This window comes from Callithrix jacchus, chromosome 22 (assembly GCF_049354715.1).
Source record: "Callithrix jacchus isolate 240 chromosome 22, calJac240_pri, whole genome shotgun sequence".
Taxonomy (NCBI): domain Eukaryota; kingdom Metazoa; phylum Chordata; class Mammalia; order Primates; family Cebidae; genus Callithrix; species Callithrix jacchus.
Window position 1 is genome coordinate 26,475,295 of NC_133523.1, and position 13,621 is coordinate 26,488,915.

The window sequence follows — 13,621 nt, forward strand, 5'->3', positions numbered from 1 at the left end:
CAATCTTCTCTCACTAATACAAGAAAGATAGCATTCCCTTCATTGAATCCTGTCTTTCTTGTATTAAATTCTCATAGCTTGAAATCTCATTCTTGATAGACTATTTTGTCCACTGACCTGTCTGTCCTCATGCCAATGTCATATTAACTGCAATAATTATACTGTAGGTTCTCAAATCTTTATTCTATATAAGCTTTATGATCATTCTGTCCAAAATAAATTGGATCAAAACAAAATGCTTTAGAGAGTCTAACTGGAAGTTTATCAATACATGTATGTTAATTTGAGGAAAAGACTTTCTTTTTTACGTGAAAGCAAAGCAAGCTTATTAGAACAATAGAGTACAGGAACAGGGCAGGGTACCCCACAGGCAGAGTAGCTGGAAAATACTTTTTATTTTTTTTCTGATACAGAGCATCGCTCTGTTGCCCAGGCTGGAGGACAGTGGCATGATCTCAGCTCACAGCAAACCTCTGCCTCCTGGGTTCAAGCAATTCTCCTATCTCAGCCTCCGGAGTAGCTGGGATTACAGACACTCATCACCAAGCCCAGCTAATTTTAGTATTTTTAGTAGAGACAGGGTTTCACCATGTTGGCCAGGCTGGTCTTGAATCTCTGATCTCAGGTGATCTGCCCTCCTCAGCCTCTTAAAGTGCTGGGATTACAGGTGTGAGCCACCACACTCAGCCAAGACTTATTCAAATGAAACTAAGTAGCCCCATTCAAAACTTGCTGTCTTTTCATTTGTTTAGATCTTGATTTCAGCTTTTAAAATATAAGTCCTGAACCTTATGTGTTTAACATTTAAAAAAAATTTTTTTGTCATAATCATTCATTCAACAAATATTTCTTTAGCACCTATGTTTCAAGCACTGTTCTGGATGGAGGAACCTGACTAAAACAAAAAGTCTCCACCCAAGAGTAACTTGCATATTGTGAAAGCATTTTTCCTTATTTTCATTTTTAGGGACTTAGGTCTAATGCGGTGAGAAGCTTTGATTTTGAACACTTGCCTTGAATCTCAGCACCGTACCCAATTCTTAATTCTAGTATAGCTTAATTAGAGGCTAGATTTTCTGGAACTGTTCTGTTATCAACAAAAATACAGTTTTATCTCATTTTTTCCCAGATTTTTATGAATTCTATCATTTTCTTGTCTTATTTATTGCAATTTCTAAAACCTCTAAAATAGTGTTAATTCATACTAGTGATAGTGGGTAACACTAGCTAATCCTGATTTTTGAAATCATTTTAGTGTTTTTGGTAAATAGCCTTTTTATATTTAAAGATACTCCTCAGGGCTGGGCACAGTGGCTCATGCCTGTAATCCCAGAACTTTGGGAGGCCGAGGTGGGTGGATCACCTGAGGTCAGGAGTTTGAGACCAGCCTGGCCAACATAGTGAAACCCTGTCTCTACTAAAATTACAAAAAATTAGCCGGGCAGGATGGCAGGCACCTGTAATCCCAGCTACTAGGGAGACTAGAGCAGGAGAATCACTTGAACCTAGGAGACAGAAGTTGCAGTGAGCCGAGATCATACAACTGCACTCCAGCCTGGGTGACAGAGTGAGACTCCGTCTCAAACAAACAAATAAATAAATAAATACCCCTCTATTTTAATTATTCCTTATTTATAGTAGGGATAGCTTTTCCACATCTATCGATGTCTTTACATGTTTTTCCTTCTTTGTTCATTTAATAGAAAGTCTTGCATTCCTAGAATACACCTTGCATTCCTAGAATCTCAAAGTTGATTATTCTTTTGCAGTATTTCCTTTTACTAGTATTTCATTTAGAAAATTTCATGAATTCAGTAAATGAGACAATGTATTTTATTTTTTGTATATTTAATGTCAAGTTTTAATATTAAATTTACACTAAACTCAAAGTAAATTGTGAGAGAATTCTGTAGAATGCTGTGGATTGAAAATTTATCTACTGTAAAATTTATGTTGAAAATTAATCCCCAGTGGGGCAGTATGGACAGGTGGAGCCTTTAAGAGGTGATTAGGGCCATTCAAAAATTAATAAACTAGTGGGTTATCAGAGAAGTAGCATAAATGGTTTTAAAATAGGATAGAGATCTGAGCTAGCATGCTCAGCCCCCTCACCAGGTGACCAGCCCTCAGAGAAAGCAATAGGCAGGAGTCCCACCTCGGGACTCTGCTGAGAGTCCCCACCAGCCAGAAGGCCCTCACCAAATGCAGCCTCTCACCCTTGAACTTTTTAGCCTGCCATGGGCATCACCTGGGGAAAGTGTTAGAATGCAGTCTCACCCCGTATTCCAGACCTACAGAATCAGAATATGCATCACTAACAAGATCTCCAGGTGAATCTCGTGCACAGTAAAATTGGAAAGCTCTGACCTGAACAGGTGGAAGTTTAAATTGGAATTATCTTAATGTGTCATAGAACTCAGCTATGAATCCATTCAGTCATGGTAACTTTTTATACTTAATCTATGCCAGTTGCTATGTTTAAGGTTTCTACTTCTTGGGCTAATTTTGGCATTTTATATTTTTGCTAAGAAGTCGTCTGTATCCCCTGGTTTTGACACCTTTGTTACTATGGAGTTGCATGCTTTTATTATTTTAATTTCTTCCATCAAGTGAGGATGGCTGGCTCTTTCTTCATTTGTATATTTTTGCTTTGCCTCATTTTTCTCATTATCAGGCTTTACAAAAGACTTAACTAGTTTCTTGATCATTTCAAAGAACCAGCTTTACAGCCAATTAGTATTAATTCTTCAAAGCAAATAAGAGGAGGACATTACCATGTGAACCACTGCCATGGATGAATTCAGCTTTGCTTTCCATTAACATCAAAACTCTGTACACATGGAAATCTGAACTTCCAGGGGCCAAAGCATTGTGAGAATGCAGGATTAATACCAACCTTTGATTCAGAATCACATTCTGAATAGGGTCTACCTCCACCTAAGTGGCCTTTCTGCATACCTAATCACATTCTAAATGCCATTTATTGCCTCATTAAATAATGCTTTGAGCATTTGTGTCTTGTTTTACCGTTTATATATCTTTTCTACCCACTATCTCATTTGAGATTTATATTTAATATAGTCTAAAATAGATAATCTCTTGCTAAGAGGAATATCGCCTCTAACCTGATTTTCATGTACTGAGATTAACGGGGCCCAGGATTGCCTTGTCTCTTCAAAGGGCTGAAAGGGGCCACAGCAGAGTGTGTCTTGAGGAGAGAGCTAAGAAAACAAGAGAAAGTGAGGCATGAGTTAAAATTTTAGCCATGCCCCAATGTAGAAAATGGCATTTCAGATATTCACTCTAGACAAGCCAATTTTGTGAAATGCATTAGCTTCCTTTCCCTTCCATTAAGAAACCAAAATTTTGTTTGCCCTTTTAAAATGCGTGGAAACCTATTACTTAGACACTTTCTCTTCTTATCTTTGCAAATATTCTAATAAAGTAAGGATTTCAAAAGCCAGATGACAGTTAAGGTTTTGCACTCAAATTGACCCACGTTTACGGTAGTAGCTGCAAAAATATACAGTGTAGTTTACTGAATTTCGGATATTCAGTTCCCTGATGGACCAGTCTCAGGTTGGTCATTATGGAGAGTTATTACAGAGATACTGCTGAAGCCCTCCACAAAGTTAATTCTAATCTTGTGCTGCAGGCCGGAGACTTCCGATCTGTAACAATCTATTTCACAAGCATTCACAGAAGCAAGCACTTGGATAGTCTTCCTTTTGTGGTGTATTTAGGTCGTCTTTAAGTACCTGGACTAGAAACCATCTTAACCTCATATTCTTGGCAGTGCTGTGTTTAGACACTGTTAAACGCCAATAAATAGTGCTGAGTACTGAAAAGAGAAAATCATCCTGAATCCTTCCTCCCTCAGAAGAGAACTGATCTGCTTGATATTTTTTCTCTTTAATAAAAATGTTCCCTTCCTAAATCCCAGGTTGGAAATTGAATAAGACAGATAAAATGGAAAATTGAAGTGAAATGACATCCATTGCATTTACGAGTTTTGAAAAGATAATACCTTGAAAAGGCCTTTTGACGTTGAAGTCTCTGACACAGGCAGAACATTCATTAGGAAACAAACATAACGAAAGTAAAATCTCAGTTTTGATGATCTGAAATTCATTGTTTTTCAACTTTTTCTTATGGGAACAGTTTAAATTTAAATCCAAAATATCCTGTAATATCTCCTCTGACCTCAAGTCCTGGAAAGGTAAGATACACTGATTGCTTTTTTTTTGAGACGGAGTTTCGCTCTTGTTACCCAGGCTGGAGTACAATGGCGGCTCACTGCAACCTCCGCCTCCTGGGTTCAGGCAATTCTCCTGCCTCAGCCTACTGAGTAGCTGAAATTACAGGCACGTGCCACCATGCCCAGCTAATTTTTTGTATTTTTAGTACAGATGGGGTTTCATCATGTTGACCAGGATGGTCTCGATCTGTTGACCTCGTGATCCACCTGCCTCAGCCTCCCAAAGTGCTAGGATTACAGGCTTGAGCCACCGTGCCCGTTTTTTTTTTTTTTTTTTTTTAATGTTATCCCTGTTTACAAAATACCCTTTGGAAAAATCTTCCTTTCAAATGCCAAAGTCTTTTTCCTTTTTTTTTTTTTCATTTAGCATGCAAGTCCATGGATGAGTAGTTGCCGTGGACCTCAAGCCCTTAGTCTGGTGGAGGAGAGATAAACCAGGACCAAAAAGAGGTTAATATAAACACCACAATGGATATTTCCTGGTTATTTTGGAAAAACTTGCTGGGAAAGGGCCTGTGAGTTAGGGAAGGCTTCCTGCAGGGCCTTGTACATAAGCAGACTCTTGAGGGACAAGCGGTGGATCAACTACCAAAACAAAGGTAAGAAAAGGGAAACAGGTGGGAGGGAAAGCTTGGGGAGAAACTGAAAGAAAACTACAAAGAATGTAGGTTACAGGTAAATTCTGTTACTAGAGCAAGGGGTTTACTGATGGGATGCAGGTGAGGACCTTGTATTTAAGATTATTTTTCAGATGGAGGAAAAGGAACAGACTGAGCAATTTATGTCAAGTCACACATCTAGGAAATGGCAGCGCCAAAACTGGATCCAGAACCAATGTAATATTTGTAACCTCCACAGTACTTGTCAGCTACATGGAGGACAAACTTTAAGCAGACAGAATTGGAGGAAAGATCTATCTGGACTCTTACTACAGTAGACTGGGCAAGACTTGACAAGGCCTCAATAAAGTGGTGGAGCATAGACTGGGGATCAGGCTGTAGGCTCTGACTCCCTGGGTTAAAATCAAATTTTGGCTTAACAAACCTGCCAGGTATGGTTGTAGAAAAGAAACTTTGGTGTACCTCAGTTTCCCCATCTGTAAACTATAAATAACATCATTACCTGACATTAACTGAGTTTTTTTAAGGATTAGGAGACCACATACCTAATGTACACTTAGCCTAGTGGTCAGTAATGAGTGCTCACAAAGCCGTTATTAGGAATGCTACAGATGACAAGAGACAGTATAGTCTTAAGCGTAAACTGGCAGGCTGGGTGTGGTTGACTTAGGCCTGTAACCCCCGGCACTTTGGGAAAACAAGGCAGGTGGACTACCTGAGCTCAGGAGTTGGAGACCAGCCTAGGCAACACAGTGACACCCCCATCTCTACTAAAATATAAAAACTAGGTAGGCTTGGTGGCATGCGCCTGTAATCCCAGCTACTCAGGAGGCTGAGACTGGAGAATCGCTTGAACCCGGGAGGAGGAGGTTCCAGTGGGCCAAGATCGCGCCATTGCACTCCAGCCTGAGCAACAGAGCGAGAACTCTGTCTCAAAAAAAAAGCAAAATGTCAGAACTGAGGGACTGATTCGGGGTGAGGTGGAGAGGAGCTAATGGAAACGAGGCAGGGAAGACCAGCAGGTTCTGTGCTTGCCAGGTAGTTAATGAGGCAGATGGAGTGCACTGAAATAGAGAAACTGGTTCATAGGAGATAGAAACGTCTTTTCCTTTCGGTTTGAGTTTAAGGTGTTAACAGGACATCCATACACAGATGCCCAGTAAGCACAAGAATATGAAACTCAGGGAAGTGGTCGAGGGGAGTCACTTGCAAACAGGTGGTGATAAAAGTGTGTGAGAACGGTGGGCTAAGGATAGCAGTCCATAAAATACAAACATTTATTTTGGGTTAATATATAAAATGCAATGAAATTCAAATGACATGAAAATACAGAAAATGAAATTTAGTACTGTGAGAATGAAGATTTACTTCTGATATTTAAATAGTATGTTCCCACAGTTTAGACAAATGAGGGCACTAACAGCACATTTTGATCCCAAGCCATAAACATCCCAACAGGACAAATGCCCTCTATCTACTCAGACTGAGCCAAAGATTTTACAAGGGTATGCTCAGAAAGACCAAAGAAAACCTGATGTTATCTTTAACAAATAAATCAACATTTCCAAAAGGTCATTTTTTATAACACTTTTCAAAGCATCATGAAAAGGTATGGCCCTCATGATTGTCCCAAGAATTATTCCCAGTAAAAAGCAGTACATGTTAATAATGATCTGATGTCAGGCCGCTAACTGGTAAGGTTTATTCAGTAAGTCATTTCCCCCTAATATCTAGAATTTTTTTTTTTTCACAGAATGGTAAAAATGTTAACACAGGTCTGCTGTGCCCATTCAGCAAAGTAACATCAAGTGACTTGACTTGTCCTTTCACTTGTGCAACAAAGCTTTCTTTAAACACTAAATGGGCTACTAGGATTTAACAGCGCCCCACCATCAAATTCTAAATATGAATTTAGAATCAAAATTGTATATATGAAAGACGAAGTAAGCAGCCACCACATACAGCAATTCTGGCACGAGGTGAGTAGCTAGGGTCCTTCAGACTCGCTACTTCTGTCCTCCACTGCCATGTAGACACAAACACAGTAACATCTGGCACTTCAAATGTGAAACATTTCAAGGTATCACTTCAGGGTAGGAGGTGATAGTATCAGTATTTCTCCATAGGGAAGGGATGCTATTGACATTTTTGGCAACAAGTTTAGTGTTTGGACCTGTGTTCCTCTCACAACTCAATGTTTCACATTCTATCATCCCCTCCTCCAACCCTCAATCCGAAGAGTACCTCCACTATCTAGAGACACAAAACATAAACAGTTGTGTGTCCCACCAATTATCACACATGCTACTTTCATTTCTAGAACTATAAAAATGAACCAAAGACTAGTTATCTACTCATAAGCATGGAAAGTTTGACATTTTCTTTTTTCTGTGGGCATTTCTGACAACACCTGTTAACATCAAAGGCTGAAATCCTGGATGGTTGGTTCCCTTTGGGCAGACCTAACTAAGCACTTTTGCCCTTTTAAAAAAGTGTGCCTGAGATCATCAGGTGGACTCAGAAAGCACATGACTGGCCCACTTCCAAACAACAAAGACAGACACATCAAAAAGTGGCTGTGATTCTCAAAAAGCAAAGCCTACTCTCAGCTCCCTGGGAAAAACAGACCTTAGTCTTGTTTCACCCGCATAATTGGAGGCAGAAAATAGGATGTGAATGCCGACGTGCTCTGCGTCTGGTTCCACACCATTTGACATTGAAAAGTGACTGTAAACCCAACAGGAAGAAACATTCAAAATGTCATCACTACAGAAACGAAACCAGCAGGGCCATTTCTGCACACAGGCGGTACTAGGTCTCAGACGCTCCCTTTCTCCCTCCTGAGAGTGGATGCGGAGGCTTTGGGGACATGGAGGATCCACACACAAAATGAAGGAAATGGCACAGCACTCTCATTTTGGAAAGCTTCTCTCAGATAATGTGCTCCCACTGCCCATGAAGACTAAAGGATTTAAGTACTAATTTACAGTCTTAAGGGAATAATACAATTTCTTGGCCTGTCACTAAAGGAGAAAAACCAGACCAGACCCTTTGAAGATAAACCCTCAGAGCTACTAACGCTTCATTCAGGACTCTTTCCCACAGATTAGAGTAACATTATCATACAGCTTACACAGAAGTGGTGGTGGGGGGCGGAGGTGGAACACATAGCCAGGACTCTTACCAAGTCCAGTGAATAAGGAATACCTAGATACTATTGTTTCTGCCAATGTCATAGACCCCTCCCAGGACTCGGAGATGACCCGTTCATTTTACCTCGTCCCAACAATGAGCTTTGTAGAATGTGTGTCCCTGACGCAATGCAGGAAACAAATATTTGGGCAAGAAAATAAAGTCAGTTATAGATTTCACAAGTATCTTGTGCACCAGTCTGTAATTTTTAATCAGATTTCGCTAAAAGACATTGTACCTTTCAAGTGTATGACTGAGCATAACAGTGGCTTTATTAAGTGACTGCTTAAAAGTATTCTACGTTAAATTCAATTTACGTCACATTGTTTACAAATACATCATCGATTCTTACATATTTCAAATCACCTTCAAGTACAGAAGGCTTGCTCTCAGGTAAGTCTTCTGAGGTGCCAGAAAGACTGAAAGAAGCCTATGACTTGAGTCCAAGTCTCTAACCAACAACGACCATATCGTCACCAGTGAACTCATATGTGGGGACTTCTAGGTTGAGAGGTGCAGGCCCCTTCCTGATCCTGCCAGATGCATCATAGTGTGACCCATGGCAAGGGCAGTAATAACCACCAAAATCTCCTGCATTTGCAATGGGTACACAACCAAGATGCGTGCAAACACCTATGAGGATCATCCATTCGGGTTTCTTTACTCGATCTAGATCATGCTGTGGGTCCCTCAACTGGGACAATTCTACGGCAGCTTCCTGCTCAATTTCCTTCTGGGTTCTATGGCGCACAAACAGGGGTTTCCCCCTCCATTTGAAAGCCATGTTCTTGCCTTCTGGAATATCAGATAACTTGATTTCAATTTTCGACATGGCCAACACATCAGCAGAAGCACTCATGGAGGAAACGAACTGGGTGACAATACCCTTGGCAGCGTACGTGACACCCACGGCAGTTGCTGCCGTTACCAAATAGGAAAAACCTTTCCTAGCATCGCTGCTTTCTCTCGAAGACTTTGCTTTATCTAAAACTTCAGAGCGGCGGTAGTCAGCGAAGTCGGGCACCTTGATGTCTGTGTGGGAATAACGAACAGAAGCAGGGACTGCAAGACAAACAGAAGGTTAAAAAACACAATTAGACGAATATCCTGAAGGGAATCTACACCAGGAAACAGCCTTTATGGATTCACAAGCAAAAAACCAAATTCGAAAAATGTGAAATATGACACTCACTGGGTCTCAGAAATAGTCAAATTGGCAGTGCTAACATCAAATATTAAAAAGGAAGTGAACCACCACCTATCATATTGGTAGGAAACCATAAAACACTATTTGTAAATTGAGCTCCTGCTGGTTGGTTGAACATTGCTGATTCAGGAGTCAACATCTCAGTGCATCGTGCTAAAACCATTAAAACAGGAAAATAAATAGTAATATCTCAAAGATTCCAAATATTCAACTGGCAAGACATACTACATAAATCATGCTAAATACCTCCCATTCTCTCTAGATTAGAAGGAGGCCCTAAGTCTCACCTAGTCCACACAATAAGTTGATGCTGATCATCTTTTTAAGGCAAACGTCTGCCCCTTATGGTCCAATCTATGTTCTCTGAAAGAACTGTTAACAATAAAATAATAATGACAAAACAATACACATTCTGTGAACTGTATAACTCTAGTTGCAGAAAAATTAAGGTTTCTATTTTATACTCTAGGGTATAAATTAGCATTACTTTAAATTAAAATAAAGCCACTAATAGGCAGAGGTCATCCTTATCAGGACAGGCAGCTCTCAAAAGAAAATGAAATCTGCAAAATTAATTATTTTGATTTAGCAAGGGAAGAAAGGGCAAAATTTTCATATATCCCCCTATTCATTAAAGGGCAATAATTACTTGCTAACGCTAGGGGTATTATCTATCTCTCTTTTCACTACTGTAGTTCTTTCAACTGGGGCAATTCTAGTGTAGGCCATAAAAGAGCCCAAATGAGTATTAAACAAATAATTACTATGTAGTACTTTGGGAGCAAGTCGTTTCTTTGGTTCAAGTTTAAAAAACAAAAACAAGAAACATACTATTTTTAAATATCTGAGGAAGAAATGTTTTACCTAGTACCACTTTTAAGTATGTTTCAGGAAGCAAACCTCTTTGCAGATTGTACATTCATCTTAAGAAATTTGCCACAAAGTTTCCTTTTTTAAAAAGGGGGACACTAAAAATTCCTCTTTTAGAAAACGTGATTCCAAAAGAAAGATTTCTATTTTAAAGATGCCTTTTTATTGTAATAAACTGCAATTCTGGCCGGGCGTGGTGGCTCACAAGGTCAAGAGATCAAGACCATCCTGGTCAACAAGGTGAAACCCCATCTCTACTAAAAATACAAAAATTAGCTGGGCATGGTGGTGCGTGCCTGTAATCCCAGCTACTCGGGCTGAGGCAGGAGAATTGCTTGAACCCAGGAGGCGGAGGCTGCGGTGAGCAGAGATCACGCCATTGCACTCCAGCCTGTGTAACAACAGCGAAACTCCGCCTCAAAAACAAACAAATAAATAAATAAAATAAACTGCAATTCTACCCTTGGTCTCCTAGGATCTCATCCAAATACACCGTACTTCCTTGAGTAGTCCAACATTACAATATGGAATACTTCAATTGCTTTTCACATAATTCTCAAGGTCAATAACTTTATGGAAGCCACAAGTGTTTACAAACAATGAAACCTACCAAAATCAAGCTATGTGCTTTTCTGACTAACCCAATCATTTCTTAGAGAACACCAGGACACAGGTAATGGCAACTTGAGATTCACATACCAGAATCTGTGGAGTCAAAGTGGCATTACATCTTATACTACTCCTCTAACAAAAGCTAACCTGCCAGTATACACTGGCATTTGGAATTAAACATAAATTGCTTGCTCCTAGCACTATCTGGGATTACAAAGAAAAAAGATGTGTTTCCTACCTAAAAAAATAAAGGAATTGGAAGTTCATACTTCTACATTAAAAATAGTATCCAAAACCCTTAACAGTATACAAGGAAATGTACAAAAACACTCAAGAGAATGGCTTCCCCCTTCTCTTTCAGAGACTTGGTGGCAAAAGTCTCCTCTCTATCTAGCTGGTTACACTTTAGTAGGCTACACCACCAAGAATCCTTTCGGAAATTAAACTGCCAAATTGCAAAAATCATTCTCCAAATATTGACATGCGCTGCATTAGGTCTGACTTTTAGTAAGATGCTAGATTTAGTTCTAACCCAAATACTTAAAGGAGAAAATTTAAGGAATATTAACAGAATAAGTTTTGTTTAAGATGAGCTCCAATGTGCCTTGGAAATCTGCATGAAAATGGTACAATCTTCCTCTTCAACTCAAGGATCTTCTCCAGATCTAACCCCTCCCCTCCCATTACCCATCTTTCCATAAACCACCTAGCCAGATTATAATGTGAACTTAAGCTACAGGGTGAAATGATTACAGAAAAACTTTTCGCCTACATTATTTGCCTGTTTCTAATTGTCTAAGACAGTTAAGCCTCCAATTTTTAAAGAAACTCTAGCAATATGACAAAATTCCAAAGATGTTTTTCTGTTGCTATGGAAATGTTCTCCTTCCTTCCTTGTGTCTTGCCCCCAAGACTCGAGGATAGGCTAGGGTACTCTACACCCGACGTAGGCAGTTTCATCAAAATGCACGGCTTCTGAACAATTATTCATTCATAAATACTTTGCACTAACTGTATACAAAACCCAACGTTGTGAAAGATAGAAAAATAAAGAAGACATGACATTCCCTATGCCCTTAAGCTCAAGGTCGGAGGAGTTACCAATAAACACAATACACAGTGTAAAGTGTATGTGCTATAAAGTCAGACAAATCAGCAAATAAAAATTTTATTCCCCTGATCCTTAACTGAGATCGAAAGGATGGGTAAGGAAAACATGTGGACATGCAGCAACTTAGTGGAAGGACCGTCGAGAAAGTGCAGAGCCCAGGGTGAATGAAGACAGAGCAAAAAGAAAGTGGGGGGCAATTTAGTTAGCATGTAAGGGAAAAGTCACAAACAGCTATCAATGAACCAGGCTGGTAACACAATGAAACAAGCAGGCCTGGTAAAGACTGTGACAAAGTGGAGGGCACTAGCTCCAGCTGCGAGGGCGGCCACGACACAGCACACTATGGACTTTTCCCAAGTAGGAACTAGATCCCAAGTTCCAGCATTTCGAGAGATGCCATTAATCTTTCCAGTGTTTTAGAAACTACACGGCCTGCAGGCACACTGTCCACAGGCTGCTATTTCTCTATCTCCAATACAGTGCCAAGTAAAGAAGAGAAATGGAGGGCGAGACAAAGAAGATAATCGGAGATCTAAGGTCAGAGGGTGTGGAACAGTCCCTGAGAAGAGCTCAAAAGACTACGACAATCTGTCTTGTCAAATCCCTGCTACCCCAGGTCCACACCATGGATCCCCGTGCGAGTCATTCTACCACGTCTGTTTTCTGATCTGTAAAATGTAAATGTCATCAATCTCCGCCGGTTCTTGAGGACTGATTATGTTGTGACACTACCCTGTAGCTGACCTTGCGTATGCTGGTTTTTTTGGGCGGGGGCGGAAGCAGGGGAAGGACACTGAGGGGATCGGTGGTGAGATCAACTTCCTAAATATTAGTAAGTATTTAAGTGCCCAAACTGTGCTAATGGCTTCAGGTGGAATTCTTCTATCTAAGCCTCACGACACCCCTACAAAATTGGTATAACCATGAATCCATTTCACAGGAAGGACGTTTAGAAACTTGGCCAAGGTCAAACGACCTGCCAGCAACAAAACCCCTCAGAGGTGGCTGGAGCAGGGGGCCTGCAGAGCTCGTGAACTCGGTCGAGGAGGAACCATGCAAAGCCGGCGGACGTGAGCCCAGGCCGGCCCCCACAAATACGCCCCGGGCACAGGCACTGGGCCCAGTGTCGCGAAGGCCGCCCAGCCCGATCTGATCCTCCCACCGAGGCTCCGCTAGCGCGTCCGCGTCCTCTCCCTGCCAGGGGCGGGAGGAGCGGGCACCGGAGACCCTCAGCCTCGCTCGCGGCCCTCGTTCCGGCTCACCATTGAGGCCCACGGAGGCGACCAAAGGCCGGCGTGCGGCCTGGCCGCTCAGCGACTCTCGGCTCAGGATGGGCCGCTTCGGGTCCAGCACAGGCGGCGCCGGGGTGGCGGGCACCGCGGCCTGCACCAGGGGCCGCAGTGCGCCCGCCACCCCGCGGGACGTGGCCGACAGGACGGGCGCGAACGGGCCCGAGCAGGCGGCAACCGACAACATGGCGATAGCAGCTCCAACCGCCAAGCCGGTCACAGGGACGACCTTCCGCTCATGGCGCAGGCGCGAGGAGTCGCGGGACGCGTGGCGTCAGCGCGACGCAGGAAGAAAAAGGGAGTCCTGCAGGGCGGGGCGAACCTGGAGAGGCGCCGCGTCGGGGGGCGGGGCTTGCTGCCCAACTGTCAGTCCCGGTGCCTCTCCGTCTGTGTCCTGGGATCTATCTGTCCAGAAGAAAAAAGGGCTGAACAGGGGACCCCAGTGACGTCCGATGAGCCGAC

The 13,621-nt window shown here is 41.9% G+C and overlaps 1 protein-coding gene across 1 annotated transcript; it reads right to left on the minus strand.

Moving 5' to 3' along the window:
* Window positions 1-6,141: 6,141 nt before the first annotated feature.
* Window positions 6,142-13,389, minus strand: UQCRFS1 (ubiquinol-cytochrome c reductase, Rieske iron-sulfur polypeptide 1). The gene is made up of 2 exons (XM_017968033.4): window positions 13,133-13,389; window positions 6,142-9,132 (listed from the first exon to the last, which is right to left on the minus strand). The coding sequence occupies exons 1-2, from the start codon at window positions 13,344-13,346 to the stop codon at window positions 8,522-8,524; spliced, it is 825 nt and encodes a 274-aa protein (XP_017823522.1). The 5' UTR covers window positions 13,347-13,389; the 3' UTR covers window positions 6,142-8,521.
* Window positions 13,390-13,621: the final 232 nt, after the last annotated feature.

What these genes read in the sequence shown, in the direction of transcription:
- UQCRFS1 (XM_017968033.4), bottom strand. Translation starts at nt 13,346, where the DNA reads ATGTTGTCGGTTGCCGCCTGCTCGGGCCCGTTCGCGCCCGTCCTGTCG. An exon ending in CGCCTCCGTGGGCCTCAATG is followed by an intron (nt 9,133 to 13,132) that starts GTGAGCCGGAAC and finishes TTTGTCTTGCAG; the next exon opens with TCCCTGCTTCTGTTCGTTAT.